Genomic DNA, 18,139 nt, shown 5'->3' with positions numbered 1-18,139 from the left:
AGAATTAAGTGGACTGGGGGGTGGGAATGCAAAAGTAAATAAAAGGGTGCATGATACAGAGGAGGAAATGGGGCACTTTGATATTACCTCACGAGTTTAAGTTAGTTGCCCATACCCTCGTGGCCCTTTTAAGGATATGGTGTCACCATGGCATTAGTTTAAGACTGACTTGCTACAAAGTCAATTCATATTTGGAGATGTGTGTATTAGGGTACTGATTCTATTAAAAACAGAAATTTCTAAGAACCTCATGTAGTAAAGGAATATGTTCATCAAGGCTCACTTCCTTCTCTTAAATGACCTTCTCTTCCCCACTTTATGTTCTCCTATGACTCCTAGATGACACAAGATTTATTCCCTTTGTGAGCCAAGCTATCGTCTTTGGTTAGAATTTCAAATCCTCTCATCAACCCCATCATTATGGTAATTCTGCTGTATTAATCATCCAGTGTTCCCTACTAACACTTCTACTGCAAACTTATTTTATGCACAAAGTTGGTCTTTCTGGCGTTAATTGTTTGGGGTAAGGGATGACACCAGGACTCAGGGAGTTGTCAAAGATGGGGAGAAAAAGGCAGGAAATGAAAATGTAGGGGGCCTTGACCTAGAGAAAAGTAGTAGGATCCCCATGGAACCCTGGCTATTAAGTAACAGATACAGTAAACTTTTACAGGAGGCAAAAATGTTTATAGAATTGAACAGTTACTAGGAAATTTTGTTAATACTGATGTAAATAACCAGTGAATAACAGAGGAAAACTGCAAAGTTGTACTAAACCCAGCCAACTTGAATGTCTGATTATCAAACATTAAATGCATATTTTTAGTGTGAGATTTTGTTCTCAGTCTATTTCAGTATAACTCACTGTTAGTAGCTCACATATCAGCCATATGCTCCACAGCAGTCATTTGTTCACAACATAAACCCAGGCTGATCTCATTTGCAAGGAATATAAAAAAATAAAAACCAAGTATTGTGGGAATAAAATCACTTTTCCTTGATTCAGTTTTTAAGGAATTTGAAAATAACTGCCACCCTACCATATTTTAAAATCTTCGACGCACTCATCTGAAGGTAAGGCAAATTTCAAAACAATCTGACAGCGATGTTCTTACCTTCGTCCATGATCTCAATCATTCCTTGGTACTCAGTCTGTGTAGGATCGACACTCCTCAAGGGGCGAATGACTTTACCAGAGTAGATGGTGGGATCAGCTTCCTCAGTAATGCCATTCACTACAAAACAAAAGCATGTATACCTCTCCCTCAACAATTTTATTTAAACTCTATTGCATAGGACCAAAAAAAAAAGCGAACATTAACAGAACAAACGTTAACAGAGGGTTGGCTGGTTGCCTGCCAGTCCTGAAATGCAATACTTCTAAACTACTATTAAAATAAAGATGTTTAAAGACTTAATAAGTATACATATTTAAACATGTCTTGCTCTCTCACCTTTTCCACATGACCAAATATCACCTTTTTAGTGAGGCCTTCCTTGGTCTCTACAAGTATTGCTAACCCCAATACTTATATACTTCCCCAATTTATTTTATCTTAGTATCTTTCTGAACGTACTATATCCGATATTTCACTCATCTTTTTTGCCAATCTGTCTTATTTCTTCACTGCTGTACCCCCAGTTTCTAAAACATTTATTAAACTGAATGTTCTTAGCTCCCATTTCTCTAGAATAACACCAAGAAAAAGTATTATTTGGTGAGTTTACACGAAAGCCAAAAAAGTAAGTTGTAGGCCTTTTAAAAGTCAAAGATCCTAAATAGCAACGATTTCCTTAAGTTGCCATTATTCTTCACATTTAAACTCATTCTTCTCCAAAATCGTCTTCTAGAGGAATGCCTCCTCCCCCAATCCCATGGAGATTTATTATCTTGGGGTTATTTTTAAAGAGAGATATTGAACAGATAATAAACTCAAAGCAAATGACCTAGAAAATCTAGAACAATGGTTCTCAAACTTCAGTGTTCATCAGAACCACCTGAAGGATTTGTTAAAACAGACTGCCCATCTCCAAAGTTTTGGTAGGTCTGGGGTGGGGTCAGACAACTTGTATTTCTAACAAGTAGCCAGGTGATGCTGCTGGATCTGGGGATCATACCTGGAAAAACACTGATCTAGAACAGTAGGCTTTTCTCTCCCTCTCCTACCCTACCCCTCACCCTCCCTACCCAAAACATAGGCCTAATAATCAGAAGTCACAATTCATTACCTGAGTGTGTTTTGTTCACTTTTTCTGCACTGACTTTGTTGCCTTTTCCTTTGGACAAGCTGTACTCGACCATGTCCCCCAGTTCCAGGCTATCAACATCACCAGAGAACTCACTGCAGGGGAGGGAAAGGAAATGACATTTGCAAAAGTATTTACCACAAACATCAACAGTAGCAAGTACCCTTTATTTCTTCTATTATAATATTCATGGTGTGCTTACTTAAGCTGGATACTGTTTTAAGCACTGACTCATGTAATCTTCAGAAACATCCTATGAAGAGGTACCATTATCCTCAGCTTCAAGATAATGAAACTAAGATGACAGGAGGTTATTTTCATTTGATAAAACTTACACAGGTACTAAGTAGCAGAGCCTGGATTCAAACTAGAACTGTACGGTTCTAAGAGCCCATGCTCTTAACCACTATACTATAACACCAAATGAAATATACAACTCTCTGGTAGCAACACATAAAACTATATCTTTTAAAGCATTTTTTTTTTTTTTTTTTTTTTTTTGCGGTACGCGGGCCTCTCACTGTTGTGGCCTCTTGCGTTGCAGAGCACAGGCTCCGGACGCGCAGGCTCAGCGGTCATGGCTCACGGGCCCAGCCGCTCTGCGGCATGTGGGATCTTCCCAGACCGGGGCACGAACCCGCGTCCCCTGCATCGGCAGGTGGACTCTCAACCACTGCGCCACCAGGGAAGCTGTATTCTTTTACTGAAGCAGAAAGGCTCCTATCCAATGTTCAAAGCAGGTACAGGTCTTTCTCTATCTTTTGACCACATGTTTTCTATACAGAGGTAGACGGTTAACTTTATATATTGCCAAAATTTCACCAATATGAAATTTGAGATTAAAAAATACATAACTACCCAATACTAATGTTTTTGACTCCAAAACCAAAGAATGGATTATGGATTGTAAGCTCTAAGTTCCTAAAAGGCATTCCTCACCTGTAATGGAAAAAGATTTCCTTATCATGATTGGCTGTTTCAATAAATCCAAAATTATCCTTCAAAGTTGCCACATAACCCAAGAGCCTCTTGGAGTTGGAATTACGACCTAGGAGTCGCACACAAGTTGCAATCTGCTGTCCAGGCCTCTGTTTGTCACTAATACTAAATTCAACCTGTGAAAAATAACGATGCTCATTAATATCATGTCATTTCACGCCAAGTGGAAATGACAACTCCCCCAGACCTTGCTTTCCACTCTAAATATCCTTTTTATAAATACTCTGATGGAACAGATATTCACCAGAACTATCACTTCTACTTCTCATTCCACTTTTCACAAGGATCAAGTTTTGCTCTCCAGTGTGTATTCCTTATAGATTCTTAATTTCTCTAAAGGACGTCAACTAGAAAACCAGACATATTAAGTATGACAAAAATGAACAGCAATATAAAAACCTTTGGCGTGGTTTTATTTTGATAATGCTTCAGTGACTGTTTTAACTTTCTTACCAATTTTATTAATTTTATATAAGGTAATTGCTTTTGACATATCTAATGCTTAAATACTAACTCTTCAAAAAGCTTTAACAAAAAGCTTGCTAGACCCTGTTCTTATTGAATAAGCTGCTTTTAAATAGGAAGATGTTCATATATTAAGCTTGTAAGCACAAAAGAATGTTAGCAAAACTTGATAAAACTTAAAGAAACCATTTTTCAGGATTTATGATGAAGATGATAACCTTTAACCCTCCCCCCTCTCTCAAATAAACAAAATTATCTTGCCTTGTCTCCTATCTGAGGAGAATTAGATCCTTCCACATCCTTGGCTTGAAAAGCAATAGTCAATTTCACCCCACAGTCATCATAAGCAATAATACCATCCTCAGCCTCCTAAAGAAATAGTCAGAAAACAATGAAAAGAATCAAGAACCACCACCAAAAAAACAATATAAGCACAACTGCAATTATTACAGACTCCTGAGCCAAAGCACTGGTACAGCTGTAGAAATTTCCTACCTAGGGTTCTCTAAAATATGTATTTTTCGTATGAATAATAGATGGTCTTGCCTTTTAACCCAGGGCTGACTCAGTCTGCCTAATTTGGTCTTAAAGTCTTAACCTAATTTTAATGTTGAGGAGGGAACGCTTACTGACAATATGCCTATTCTATAGTGTTCACGGCCAATCAACAATCACCCCCACCCCAAAAAGAAGCCCTATCTTCCTGTCCAACTAATTAGTGTTTTATAAAGAAACCCTGAATTTTTCTCATCTGTACCTCTATTCAGTGAGGAATATCCTTTCCTCATTTATCTCTACCTATTAAATGTCAATGACTTAGTGAAACCATCCCAGATCCTGCCAGTTTAGAATTTTTGCCAAAGCTTTCTCATTGACCTTTTATAGCAATATTTAATATTGTTTGAATCACCCGTTTCTATACAATTCTTGTTATTTACTTAAGAGCAGAGGTCATCTTAGGGATAGCTTCATATTTACGGATTTAGTGGATTTTTCAATAAATGGAGTTCAAATGTGTGAACTGAGTCTACCAAAATTTCGAAGTTTTAAATTGCTTAGATGACAAGTACTATCATTTTAGATGAGTGATGCTAAACTGGGAGTGATCAGGGGACATTTGGCAGATTCTGGAGACATGTCTGGCTGTTGTACATGGGAAGAAGGAGAGATACTGACCTCTAGTGGGCCAGGGATGCTGCTAAACATCCCCAAATGCAAAGAACAGCTCCCCACCCCCTCCCACTCAAAGAATTATCCAGCTCAAAATGTTAATTTTTTTTTTTTTTTTGCGGTACACGGGCCTCCCACTGCTGTGGCCTCTCCCGTTGCGGAGCACAGGCTCTGGACGCACAGGCTTAGCGGCCATGGCTCACGGGCCCAGCCGCTCCGTGGCATGTGGGATCCTCCCGGACCAGGGCACGAACTTGTGTCCCCTGCATCGGCAGGCAGACTCTCAACCACTGTGCCACCAGGGTAGCCCCCTAAAATGTTAATATTGATGAGATTAAAAACCCTGCTTTAGGTTAGTTCACTGTTAATATTACAGGGAATTCTGAAAGAGACAATACTCCATTATTGTGTGGACAGTGGTTGCCTTTAAGCAGATGAGGAATAAAGAACTGCAAAAATCATTTTGATTAAAACTTACCTTTTCTTTGCCTTTATTTGGGCTAGTGGTTTTAGGATTGGAAAAAGTGGCTTCTTTTTCTACGGTGCCCAGAAAACGATGATCTGAATGGGAGTGGAACGAAACCGTGCCCTTGGGAAGTTTTTTAATCCTAATAGCATGATTTCTTTGGGCAGAGAGCATATCCTACAAATGATAAACAAAAGTAACTTTAAAACCAAAAAAGGAAGGATCAAGAAAACCTCCCATACTTTTCTCAAAACTACTCACAGGAACCACAGTAAACTCTACTTCATCTGCAATATGGAGCTGGTTCCCATCCAGAATTTCACTGAAGTGGAAGAACATACGAGCATCACGATCCACACATTTGATGAAACCAAAACCATCTCTCACGGCAGCAATTACACCCTGAAACCAAAACAATACTGTTACTGGCTGTGCAGATTGTCAAGACAACATTCAAGATTGGAAGTATCATCAAGTTAAATTCATTAGGAATTCTCTGTATTAAACAGCCCAATTTTGTACCCACATTTTAATTTTTCCACTTAAATACAAACTCATTGATTTCAATAAAGTAAATTAATCTCTAAGCAATTGCCTGAGACTCCCCAGATGCTACTTCTTGGCCAACACGCACTAGAAAAATTATCATTTTTAAAGTAAATGCATACAACATATTCCATTTAATTTTCAATTCTGTGAAAAATATTGTTTTACAAGAAGAGGAAACTGAGGTTGAAAGAGGTTAAGCAATTTTCCCAAAGCACACAGCTAGTAAGTGGCAAAAACCAGGATTCCAAATAATGCCCAAGCTTTATGACACTGTAACTTCCAGAAATTAAAAATCTACAGAACAATACTCCAAATACCCCAGAAGTCAACTAAAGGCAACTCTCTAATCTCTACTGCAAAAATTCTGAGTTTAGGCACAGGAGGACTTAAGATTTAGGTTTGAAAAATAAAATAAATGAAGTTCTATCCTCATGTTTTTTTCCTTCATACTAAATTATCAGCTCTGTAAGGGCATTATATCCAGAGTAACTGGCACATGGCAAGTACTCAAATACTTACTAAAATACAAATTATCAACCCACCAATGACTTACATATTTACATATTACAGAGATGATTATTATTTTTTTTGCGGTACGCGGGCCTCTCACTGTTGTAGCCTCTCCCGTTGCGGAGCACAGGCTCTGGACGTGCAGGCTCAGCGACCATGGCTCATGGGCCCAGCCGCTCCGCGGCATGTGGGATCTTCCCGGACTGGGGCACGAACCCGTGTCCCCTGCATCGGCAGGCAAACTCTCAACCATTGCGCCACCAGGGAAGCCCGAGATGATTATTCTATAATCAGTTTTGAATATAGCCTAAACAATACTCTGACATTTAATCCTTGCTATATCCTGATGGTAAGCAAGCTATTCAACAATGTACTCCATAGTGTAAAGCAAAATAGATCTAAGAAACTAAACATGCATTAAAGTTTAAAGCACATTGCAAGTGTCAAACAAGATCAGTTCTCCTAACAGTTAAAAAGTTTCAAGAAACTTAAATTTTCATTCAATGTATCCAGTTCTACTGACAACACTGAGATATACTGTAGATGTTATGACTCCAAACAGAAGCAAATGTAAATTACATCTGATAAAATTAATTCACGAAAACGGAACTTGTAAAATATGTTTCAGCAACAATTCTGGCGTATATCATTTCCAGACATATATTCACTAAGAAGAATTTGCAAAGTCCTGCTGTAAAAACGAAAGAAACAAAACCTACTTTGTTTAACCTACTGTTTACTAAACATTTTATGAACAGTCTGGAAAGATCTACTTTCTACAACGATGAACTTAAATCTTCTCAGGCTTCATATTTAAGGGCCAGAGAATCACTGACTCTCAAAAGACCTTAGAAATCATCCTCTCCAGATTTTTTTTTTTTTTTTTTTTTTGCGGTACGCGGGCCTCTCACTGTTGTGGCCTCTCCCATTGCGGAGCACAGGCTCCGGACGTGCAGGCTCAGCGGCCATGGCTCACAGGCCTAGCTGCTCTGCGGCATGTGGGATTCTCCCAGACCGGGGCACGAACCCCTGTCCGCTGCATCGGCAGGCGGACTCTCAACCACCGCACCACCAGGGAAGCCCATCCTCTCCAGATTTTAATTCTACAATTTTCTCTCATCTATTTCAAGGTAACTGGCAGAGCTAAGTGTCAAACCCAGATTGACTCAAGTGTCTGTGTTCTCAATCACCTTAATAAGGTAATTGCCCAATATTGTCAAAACTCAAAGAATTTTCAATACCATATTACAAACTTGACTGTAACACTGCCCTGCCGCCTCCAAGACTGGGTACGTATCTAATAATACCCAACACTTACCATTTCTCTAGCTTCATTAGTGAACTGAAATGTATTTGACAGAACTTCTATGTTGGTTGCTCGTTCTAATTTGTCACGACGGTCTGTTGAAATATTAAACCTAACATGGTCGCCTTCCAGCAGGGTCACCTTGGATTTCGTATCTTTGTCTCCAAAGGGAAGTTCTTTAGGAATCACAAAATCAACTTTGATGCGTCCTGGCAATGGGTCATTCTGATGAAAAGGAAAAACTATTTTAGCTGGAGATTTCTCACCCTTCTTAGTTCTAAGTCAAACAAGAAGAACACACAGCAAACCCATTTTATAACAGATAGCTCCCTAAAGAAAAAAAAGGTGTTGATAACATAAGTCCAATTTGAAAGGTGTTCTATGGTCACATGACACAACCATAAAATCATGATACTGCAGTTAAGATCCTGCACTCTGATACTGAGAGATTTTATTTAAGGAAAAGAATTTCAGTCTTTTATGTTCTACATTTCCTTAGCAATGACACCACTGGTCTCATCTCTTCACCCCACCCCACCCCCACCCACCAACAACAGGAAAAAAAACCAAACTGGGATGCACGCATGCACACATGAATTTTTTCCCCAATCTAACCAGTATTTTTTTTGCCCCCTTCTCCATATCACCCAGTTTAAAAAAAAAGAAAGAAAAACATATTCATGGATGTACCAATGGTTTCTCATATAGTTTAATTACACACATAAAATACTTAACTGCTCCACTGTCACAAAATTACATTAATTGAAAGTAATAAAACTTCTGTATACCATACCGTATTATTCTATTACTGATGAGGTGTAAGATGACTCTTCTGAAAAAATACTATTTACCTGGGTTTTACTGGGTACTTTTGGGATAACTTTGGTTACAGTTCCTTCAAAATGTTCAATGCTGATATCTTCAAAAATGACTGTTCCTTGAGGCAATAGTCTGACATCTGTTGCAACTTCTTTACCCTGAATCAGAAGGGAGTGGAGAGGGCGAGGGGAACCATGTCACTTTAAGTGTTTCCTAAAATTTTAACTCACTACTTATCTTAAAAGAAGGCCAAAGATCAAGTTATTCAACTATCTTATCTTACATTTCTGTCCTTGATTGTGAATTCCACGTCATCTCCAGGCTGCAAGGTTTCTAAGTCACCCTTAAATTCACTATAGTGAAAGAATATCTCCTTTACAATATCACCTCTTTCAATAAAACCAAACGCATCCTAAAGCCAAACAAATATGAAGAAACAGCAGGAATATTATGTACTATTCAGTGCACATATTTATGATTACAATTTATAATCAATAAGCCTTTTCACAAAATTATACTCCAGTGGAAACAATATTAATTGATAAAGTCTAATATTAATATCAATTAAATGGCCCATTTTAAAGAACATAATTAGTAACCAAGGAATTTTAAGAGATTACTTCTGACATTAACAATTAAATATTTTTAAAGGAAATATAAAGAGGAAAAACAAAAGGCTTGGGTTTGAAAGACTTAAAGCGGTCAAAGAAAAAACTAAAGTTTCTCAAATCTGATCGACACTTACCTTCATGGCACAAACTACTCCCTGACAGCGAGCTTGTTTCTTTTTCAACAGCATAATATTACGAGCACTTACAGCACCAGTACTAGAACAAAAGAATCGGGTGGGGACGGTGGGGACCAAAGAGGGGTGAAAAATGCATTGGCTTGGTTAGACATGATGAGTTTAGAGAAACAAACTAGTTTTCTGAGGCCTCAGGAATTCTGTATCATCATTAATATAAGGTTTTATAATACATAATCCTTTTCATATGGCTTCACGTGCAAAGGACTTCTGCGCAAACTCCCTAGCCTTTTAAATTGGGCACACATATATGGCATTGTTTCTCTCAGACTGCTGAAATAAGGCCACAAATTGGTTGCAACCAGATGCGGAATGCTAAAGTTTTAGAAAGGCCATTACGTGAACAAACACTAAGTAGGTATTACGTACTGCAAACAAAGGTACAGGGGATAAAGAGATAAATAAGAGATAGTCCTATTTGCAATGAATACTGAATTTACTAGCTATCCCATCAATTATTTCTGATTAAACAGTCATAAAAGAAACATGAGTAAATGCAGTGATTACAGGAGATATCTGCTATGCTTTAGAAAAGTTCAGGACTTCCCTGGTGGCCCAGTGGTTAAGAATCCGCCTGCCAATGCAGGGGACAGGGGTTCGAGCCCTGGTCCGGGAAGATCCCACATGCCATGGAGCAACTAAGCCATGTGCTGCAACTACTGAAGCCCGCGAGCCTAGAGCCTGTGCTCTGCAGCGAGAAGCCACCACAATGAGAAGCCCGCCACTGCAACGAAGACCCAACACAGCCATAAATAAATAAATAAATTTAATTTTAAAAAAAAGAGTGATGTTCACCTCCATTGAAAACAGACATCACATGTTGCTGCAGCAACAATGTAAATCAGATTTCGTTTTAAAGATGGCACACACAGTGTAAGATGCAACAGTATTTGTTGGTGTTGTTTATAAGATCTGCAGACCAACTAATTACTTCCCTTAATTCTTCATGGACAAATTGTCACCCAATTGTGCTTTTTTTATTTCAAAAATTTAACAGACTAACAAAGACACTGGAAAAATCCTATTTGCTCTTGCAACTTACTACAATGAAAAGGCTTTATTTAGAGCCAGATTGGGATTCAAACGTCAATTTAAAAGCTGTATGACTTTAGGCAAGTTACTTTATGAGAACATACCTCATTTTACAGATGAAGAAACTTACCAGATGAGGCTGTTCTGAGGATTAACAACTGTACATAAAATATTTAGTACAAGTTCTTAGCACATTCAAGAACTTATTAAGATTAAATAAAGCCCTTTCACTGGTTCCCCATCCACCTCTAACTCAAGCCCTATTCCCAAGTTTCCTAACCTGACATTAAATTGAGGCCTCAGACTAGCACTACTAATATCAATCTACAACTCAATCCAATTCCTTCTAGTCTTACAAGAGGTAAGGTTCAAGGCTAATAATTCTGCACACTCTTGGGACTTTTCTTTCTGTACTGCCATTCAAAGTCCATTCCCAGCACTTTCTCCTGTTTTTAACTTCCTTCTGTACTTGTATCTGTTTCTCCCACTCCAAAATAAAAATCATCATCCCTGGGCTTTCTTAACTACACTTTCCTTAACTGCTTATGCCAATGAATTCAACAGCTCTATCTCCTGTCCATAACTAGCTTGTTCAGATCTATATACACAACTACATATTTAATATCTTCCCCCAAAGACACCTCAAATTCAAAATGCCAAAATAAGCACAATTCTTCTCCCATCCTTAATACTTTCTGCTGTACCTCCTTAGTCCAGTTAATGATCATCATCTGCCCAGTAGCCCAAGCCAAAAAAAAATGGCATTTGGGACTCCCTTTCCCTTAGTTCTAATACACAACCCTATCTAAAAAGTTATAAAATTTGGTGATTTTATCTTCTCAATGTGACTTGACTTTTATACCCAAACACCCCTGGCCTGTCTATACTACACCCTCATCTTTCATATTAATTTTCATAACTCTGCCTCTAGTCTATAGCATCCCTACTCTCCAAAAGCCTACCGTTTCCACCACTTCCAACAATAGAAACCAATCACACTTCCCCATTTAAAATCCTTCAAAGACACCTGTGACGAATGAATAAAGTTCAAACTTCATCTTTCCATGATCCAGTCAATTAAATCAACTCCAACTTTTGGCCTCTTCCCCCATGGTACTTCCTCTATCCAGAATGTGTTTCTCATCTCCCTAGTGACTTCCTCGTCTTAAAGCGCACCTCAAGCACTGCTGCTATGGCAAAACCTTCACTGATCTCTAGAATAGTTCCTTGAAAGTTCTGACCATGTTTTAATTATCCTATCTCTGACACCCTGCATAGTGCCTGTCATAGAATTGACGCTCAAATGCTTAGCTGATGAATAAAAATTTAAAAGATCATGAAAATTATCCAGATTTACAAGTTAGGTTTTTGACTTGCTTCAAATTTCTTATTGTAAAAGGAAAACAAAAACAAAAACAAAAAAACAAACCACTTAGGTGGGAAAAAAGAACTTACTGTTTATTGTTATCAATTACAAAGTTTATTTTATCTCCAGTTTCCAGCTGAACATTCCCTTCAACATCTTCAGGGGTGTAAGTCAGATAAAACACTTCCTGTGAATTAATAAGGTATTATTACTATACTGGCAGGATGCATGTTCAGTGTATACTGTGATTTACTTTGTTAAATACTTCTTAAACTGGCATTTAAAGCCAAATTTCTTAAAATTAAATGCCTTTTGACAAGCACATAGTTTATTCACATAAACACACTTCCCCTCCAAGGTGCTGATGACTTCTGCGAGTCCACAGCTGAGCAGCAATCCAACTTCAAAAAGCTTACACACGTGGAAGCATTTGCCCAGAGGCTGTAGTTACATTTCAAAAAAAACAATTTTTATATAAGGCATTCCAAACAAAAAAGCTGAGTTAGTGCTTAAAAGGAACCAGAAAAAAGATCCCCTCCCACAACCCCCAAAAAAAGCGAGTAAAAGAAGCATTTTACCTTAATGTTCTAACTAAGGTCACACTTGGGCAAGCTAAGACACTTGGAAGTCCTATGGATTTTTTTCTTTTTAGACTTTTTGATAATGCTGCACTCGAAGCCTCTTCAAAACCAAATTTTAAACTGATTTTTATCAACTGCAGCTTACGTTTTCTATTTTGAATTTTAAAGTACGCTTATAGATCACATGGTGGATCAGGCAAAGGTTTAAGAAAAATACACAAGTTTACCCCATTACGTTCGTAGCATACACTCCCTGTTGGACTCTGACCCGGGGCAGCTGGAGATTTACTCTCTAAGTTGTGAGGAACAGCGCACACAACCTACCAGTCAAAAAAAAAAAAATTTCCATTGCTAATCATTTCAGGAGCAGCACTGTGCAATATAAACTGAATTTTAATATCCTCTATACTATACAAAGGGATACATCTTGATATGATCCACAAGAGGATGTCATGCTGCCAAGTTTCAAACTTACAGTACATAAGCTGACTGTAAGTATAGACTTAGGGTTATATGTAAAAACCCAAATTGAGTCTTGACCAAATTTTTATTTCAGGTCAAGAAATGCCAGTGCTTCTGATATAATTTTAAAATAGTAACTTTTATATACTATAGCTCTCTTGCGTGCAAACTGAGGAGATGGGGAGAATCTTCCTTTTCTAATGTGAAAGATATGCAAATGCAGGGCCCTAAGAAAACATAAAGCATCTAAGTCACTAACTTGTCCATTAATTCGTTCTTCAGGGAGGATTTCTTGTTTTATCTTCACCAGTTTAACAGCAATGGGCTTCCCAGTCCGCCGGTCAGATGATACTTCAAATTCAACATCATCTAAAACAAAGAGAGTGTTGTGTTTGGTGGACTAATTTTGGCCAAATGGTATCTCACTTTCAAGCTAAACTTAATGAGGCATTTGAGTTTCCTTAGACTGGTGATTCTTAAAGTGTGGTCCCTGCATCAGCAGCAGCATCACCTGGAGTGTAGCAGAAATGCAAATTCCCAGGCCCTACTCCAGACCCACTCCAAAACAAATTCTGGGCATCACGTACAGTAATCTGCATTTTAACAAGCCTTGTAGGTAATTCTGATACACACTAATGTTTCAGAACCACTGCTTTAGACTAAGCTAGCCATATCTTAGTTTTCATGGCACCTGCACATACTACAGCTGATGCAATGTAATGATGAGATTTGGCAAGCTTCCCCCCTCACCCCCAAAATCCCTCTATACCCTGAGTTTCTTCATCTGTAAAATAAGGATTAACCAAAATAACACTCTTGTACAGTTTAGAGTATTTGGTATGCCAAATATTCATGTAACTATTGTTCTTTTTTCTCAAAGATATTTTAAAAAAACACACACTGAGACCTTGTAACTTCAGTCCTTTAATAAGCCACACATTTTCACATGTGAAAGTAATTTCTATGTTGTCAGCCAAAATGAATTTCCACATAGTCCAAGTGGTGACATGGTAAGAGTTATTTCTTTCAGGTACTACTCAAACTAGTACCTGGCAAAATAATTAAAACTAACATTATAAAGTTTAATATTTTCACTGGCATAAAATCTAATATATAGCCAAACAGTCATTATTGGGGGAATAACAATTAAATATACCAAGTGTCTATTTAAAAAATATTCAAAGATATCTTTAATCAATTACTCTTTCATCCCTCAAAAAGACTATCACCACAACAAAAATCAGGATTCTGCTAATTTATATAAACAAACTTCAGTAATTGGTACAATTAAAAGGCCAAAAGCATAACACTGTCATGAGTAAGTTGATATGCAAGATAAATTTGTGATTAGTTTTATAAAAAGGAGAACCAACAGATTACCTCCTACTTTTAAGTCCTGCAGGTTGCCATTATACTGTGAACAGTGGAAGAAAAGTCTAGCTTGACGTTCTGAACACTGAATAAATCCGTAAGAGGTTAGCAGTTTTTCAATAACCCCAGTTTCACGCAGTGCTGCTGAAGTACCATTGGGGTACCCATTATGCCCATTGTTGTGGAGAAGATTTGGATCAAAGCTCATCTGTTTTAAAAAGAGAAAGAACTCAATACATATAGATCTGTATATTACCTCCATAGCTTACTGTAAGTCTGATTAACAAATCACTGAATTTTCGTATAACTGATTCACTTTGTTATAAAGCAGAAACTAACACACCATTGTAAAGCAATTATACCCCAATAAAGATGTTAAAAAAAAACAAATCACTGAATTTTTAACATAAAAAGGCAAATAAAGGTAAAACAACAAATAAAGGGAAGATTATGTGTTTTTATTACTGAAATGTTAATTTAGCTAATAAAACATTTCAGAGGAAGTAATTCAAATTATTTTGGGGGAACCGCCCCAATTCATGGTAGAATTTTCACTTACCAAACAAATAGAATTTCTGGAGTTTAAATATTAAGATAAAGTAACTATATAAGGAAAAGCTGCCTTTACATTAACTTTAAATTACTAAAACAACAGTATCAGAACAAAGGTAACTACTATTCAAGAGATGGAAACCGAAACTACCAGGACATTTCATTAAATTTATTAATACTTATTTTGAAACGTAAATAGAAACCTTGATGCTATTTGGTAAGCCGTGCATCTTGAAGGCAATTATTTAAGTTAGTAGAGATTAAAACAATAAAAGAAACTTTCCATGCAATACTTATTTCAAACTAGAAAATACATGCATGCTCAGGTCCTTTAATGGAAGACGACTCAAAATAATGAGTTAGAAAGCAAGAGTTTTCTAAGAACTCCAAGACAACAAAAGCTCTTCAATCCTAAAAATCTTCAATCACTTCACAGGTACAATTAAAGAAATCTTTTCACCTGTTTTCAGACAGTGAAATCTCTAAATACTGTCATTTGTTTCTATGGTCAGATAAAGCAAAATAAAACATTCTTTAGTAAACAGAAGGGCTATTTATTTAAATGCAATGCACTGGGACCTATTTAATCATCAGATACTGTCTATCACATTGGATATTTCATTTTATTTAAGTGAAGCATGAAATAGGACAAAATCCCTAGGAAAGGTTAGGTCTATAACTGATTTACTATAGCAACATATCCACATCTTTATACCTAGTTTTAGACCCTTTCATTGAAAATTTGACCTATAAACATTTTCATTTAAGTTTGACATTGGGCAAGTAAAAAAATTTTTCATCAGGAAAAAAAGATGACTGAAATTCTAAAAAGATAAACCCAACTTTTAAGTAAACACTGGGTGGGATAGCCAAATCATGCAAATCAAAGCCATCACATCTGTAGGTGGTTAAGTTCTAATTCATTCATGCTAGACACTCTTTTGTGTCGGATGTGTACTAACTCATTTTATTTTTACAAAAGCCCATGAGGAATATTGTCCCAATTTTACCAATTACGAAACAGACATTGAGATTAAATGACTTGCCAAAGTCAAATGACAGAGGAGTTGAACCAAGAAGGTCTACCTCTACAATACTGACTCGAAACTAGGGCTTCTCAAACTGAAGTTACCCAGTGATCTGGTTAAAATACAAAATCTGATTCAGCGGCAGGGGTTTGAGATTCTCCACTTCTAACAAGCTCCCAAGGTGATACCAATACTTCTGATTCTTGGACACACTTTGAGTAGCAAGGCCTAAACTACTAAACTTACCTTTCAAGATTCAAGGTGAAGGAAATACTTAGGGAAGTTAGAAAGTGAGTTTGCAGGGTATTTCAATCAAACTGAGTGGCCCTTCTGAGTCATGCTCTTAACACAAAGAAAAAAGCTGGGATGACTGCTTCCCTGACTTACAGATCTCTGATACGTGGGGGTCCTCTTTTGTTTTTTAGTCCCAGATGAGGTAGAAGATGAAGATAAAGGTAAAGAAAGTGAAGGAGGGGCTGTAGGAGGGGGATGAGGATCTGATGACACAGTAAAAACGTTCTCCATCTCAAACAGCTGTGATAACATAGCACAATGTTTACAACTATGATCAATAACAATTTAACACACATTTGACAGTCAACCTGTATATCTTTACATTTATCACTAAGTTACTTCAGCAAAATATAATTCATTTAATCAGATTTCTATCAACAAAATAAATTATAGCATTAACACTAAACGGTCAAACTGAAATGTATTTTTTAAAGCACTTACTTAACCCCTAATCCATAACATTTACAATTTTAAAAATGCCATAAGGACTCTGGTGGTTGCTACAGCAAGACAACTGAGACCAACTTCTTCTCAATATCCCACAACTTTACACAGAATCCAATATTCTCAATCACTTGTCTCCCTCAAGTAGGGTACACACAGGATAATCTAATGGGGTGTAGGAAGAAAATATCTGAATTAGAATATATATATTTGGCCAGAGATAAAAACTAGCTTTTACAAATGGTTATTATGTATTTATAGAAGAGGCCTTGCTGAGTTGATATGTCAGGTCGTATCACATGTCATACATCACTTAAGTACTCTGAGGAAAGAGTGGAGAACCTCACAAGAGATTGACAATGAAGCCCTCGTTCATTTACTTTCAGCATATTAAAGTTTACATCTCTCCAATTAAGTGTACATATTTAGCTATCTAGTTTAACTAAACTGTCCTCACAAATAGACAAACTGTTGAAAAAGATTCCCACAGAAGAATCTTAGAAGATAATGCTAATAAAGCAAGCAAAGGCAGAGAATTGGGAGCCAGCACTTCTAATCCTAGTATTAGTTCTTATACCTCCACATTATGAAATAAATGACCATCTAATGAGATCTGACAAGTCTGACAAAACATTAAGATCAGGACTATGATACAAACTTATACCAGTATCAATAAAACATAAAATGCATACTGTCCCTCAGATATTAATTCATGATAGTATAAAGTTTTTAAATTAAACACTTATAAACTAAGCATCCAGATATATATATTTCTAGTGGGGTTGAAAAGTTTCTACACTGTTAACAGGTACACTATTTTCACAATATTGCTTATTTCACCTTTGTCCTATTTGTACCACTGCTTCACAATGCAAATGGAGCAGTATAATCACACGATTTATAAATATATACACGTACATATTGACATACATGCTCTTCTTGTTAAACAGTATGATCAAATTAATTTGAAGACCACTATTCCACCATCACTGACTTAGACCATGACTTTCAAGCTGTGCTTTTTTCATGTTTAGACTAGTTCTTACCGCCATACAAGTAAGAACACAATGATACGATCTGTAATACATAGGCCAGGAAGCTGCAAAAACCACATTCTCAAGTCTCCAGTCCTAGTAGTCCTAGCTGAAGGTAAGAGGTAAGACTCACGTTTTTCTCACCCTAAGGGAAAATGAACCAGAATGAGAAGGGATTAGAGCTATCATTTCTTTCTAAGACTGAACTATTCCCACAAGCGTACTGGAATTTAGGCTATATTGCTCATCTCATCTCACCTTTAGATGTGCACATCAAAACAGAATTGAACCAGAACCTCTCCTTTCTCCTAGCACCTTTCCTGACTTAAGTATTTTTCTCTAGCCTTTATCTAATTTGAGGGCTACTTTTTAAAAAGGGAAACCCATATATCACTCAAGCAACTTTAGATAAGAATTCCTAAAAGAATTCCTAATAGTTCAGCTAAATAGTTCAGCTAAATTTTTTTTAAGAATTTAAAAATTCTTCCTAAAAGAATTCCTAATAGTTCAGCTAAATTTTTTTAAAACCAGCACCATCAAAACTTTAAAGAAGCACCATTAAACAAAAGTGATGTTCCTTAAAAAACAAAACAAACAAAACCACCAAACAATTACGTAAAAAGAGAAATCCAATGGAAA

At 37.0% G+C, this 18,139-nt stretch overlaps 1 protein-coding gene across 4 annotated transcripts in view; it reads right to left on the bottom strand.

The window, feature by feature from the left end:
- The window catches only part of CSDE1 (cold shock domain containing E1), a 36,839-nt gene that overhangs the window by 5,302 nt on the left and 13,398 nt on the right, over window positions 1–18,139 (bottom strand). The window contains exons 1-15 of one of the 4 annotated variants that reach the window (XM_082833789.1): window positions 16,116–16,371; window positions 14,158–14,356; window positions 13,037–13,146; window positions 12,543–12,635; window positions 11,824–11,921; window positions 9,277–9,358; window positions 8,815–8,943; window positions 8,564–8,689; window positions 7,725–7,937; window positions 5,609–5,749; window positions 5,360–5,524; window positions 3,973–4,080; window positions 3,187–3,362; window positions 2,230–2,342; window positions 1,116–1,235 (exon numbers count right to left, since the gene is read on the bottom strand). In XM_082833789.1, the coding sequence (XP_082689915.1) occupies window positions 1,116–1,235; window positions 2,230–2,342; window positions 3,187–3,362; window positions 3,973–4,080; window positions 5,360–5,524; window positions 5,609–5,749; window positions 7,725–7,937; window positions 8,564–8,689; window positions 8,815–8,943; window positions 9,277–9,358; window positions 11,824–11,921; window positions 12,543–12,635; window positions 13,037–13,146; window positions 14,158–14,356; window positions 16,116–16,274 (2,032 nt within the window). In that variant the 5' untranslated portion in view covers window positions 16,275–16,371. Of the gene's footprint in view, window positions 1–1,115; window positions 1,236–2,229; window positions 2,343–3,186; window positions 3,363–3,972; window positions 4,081–5,359; window positions 5,525–5,608; window positions 5,750–7,724; window positions 7,938–8,563; window positions 8,690–8,814; window positions 8,944–9,276; window positions 9,359–11,823; window positions 11,922–12,542; window positions 12,636–13,036; window positions 13,147–14,157; window positions 14,357–16,115; window positions 16,372–18,139 lie in introns of those variants that run through there. The other 3 variants (XM_082833787.1, XM_082833790.1, XM_082833788.1) reach the window with 3 other exon arrangements.

This window comes from Leucopleurus acutus (assembly GCF_964270905.1).
Source record: "Leucopleurus acutus genome assembly, chromosome: 2".
NCBI lineage: Eukaryota > Metazoa > Chordata > Mammalia > Artiodactyla > Delphinidae > Leucopleurus > Leucopleurus acutus.
This window is presented reverse-complemented; position numbering and strand designations above follow the sequence as displayed.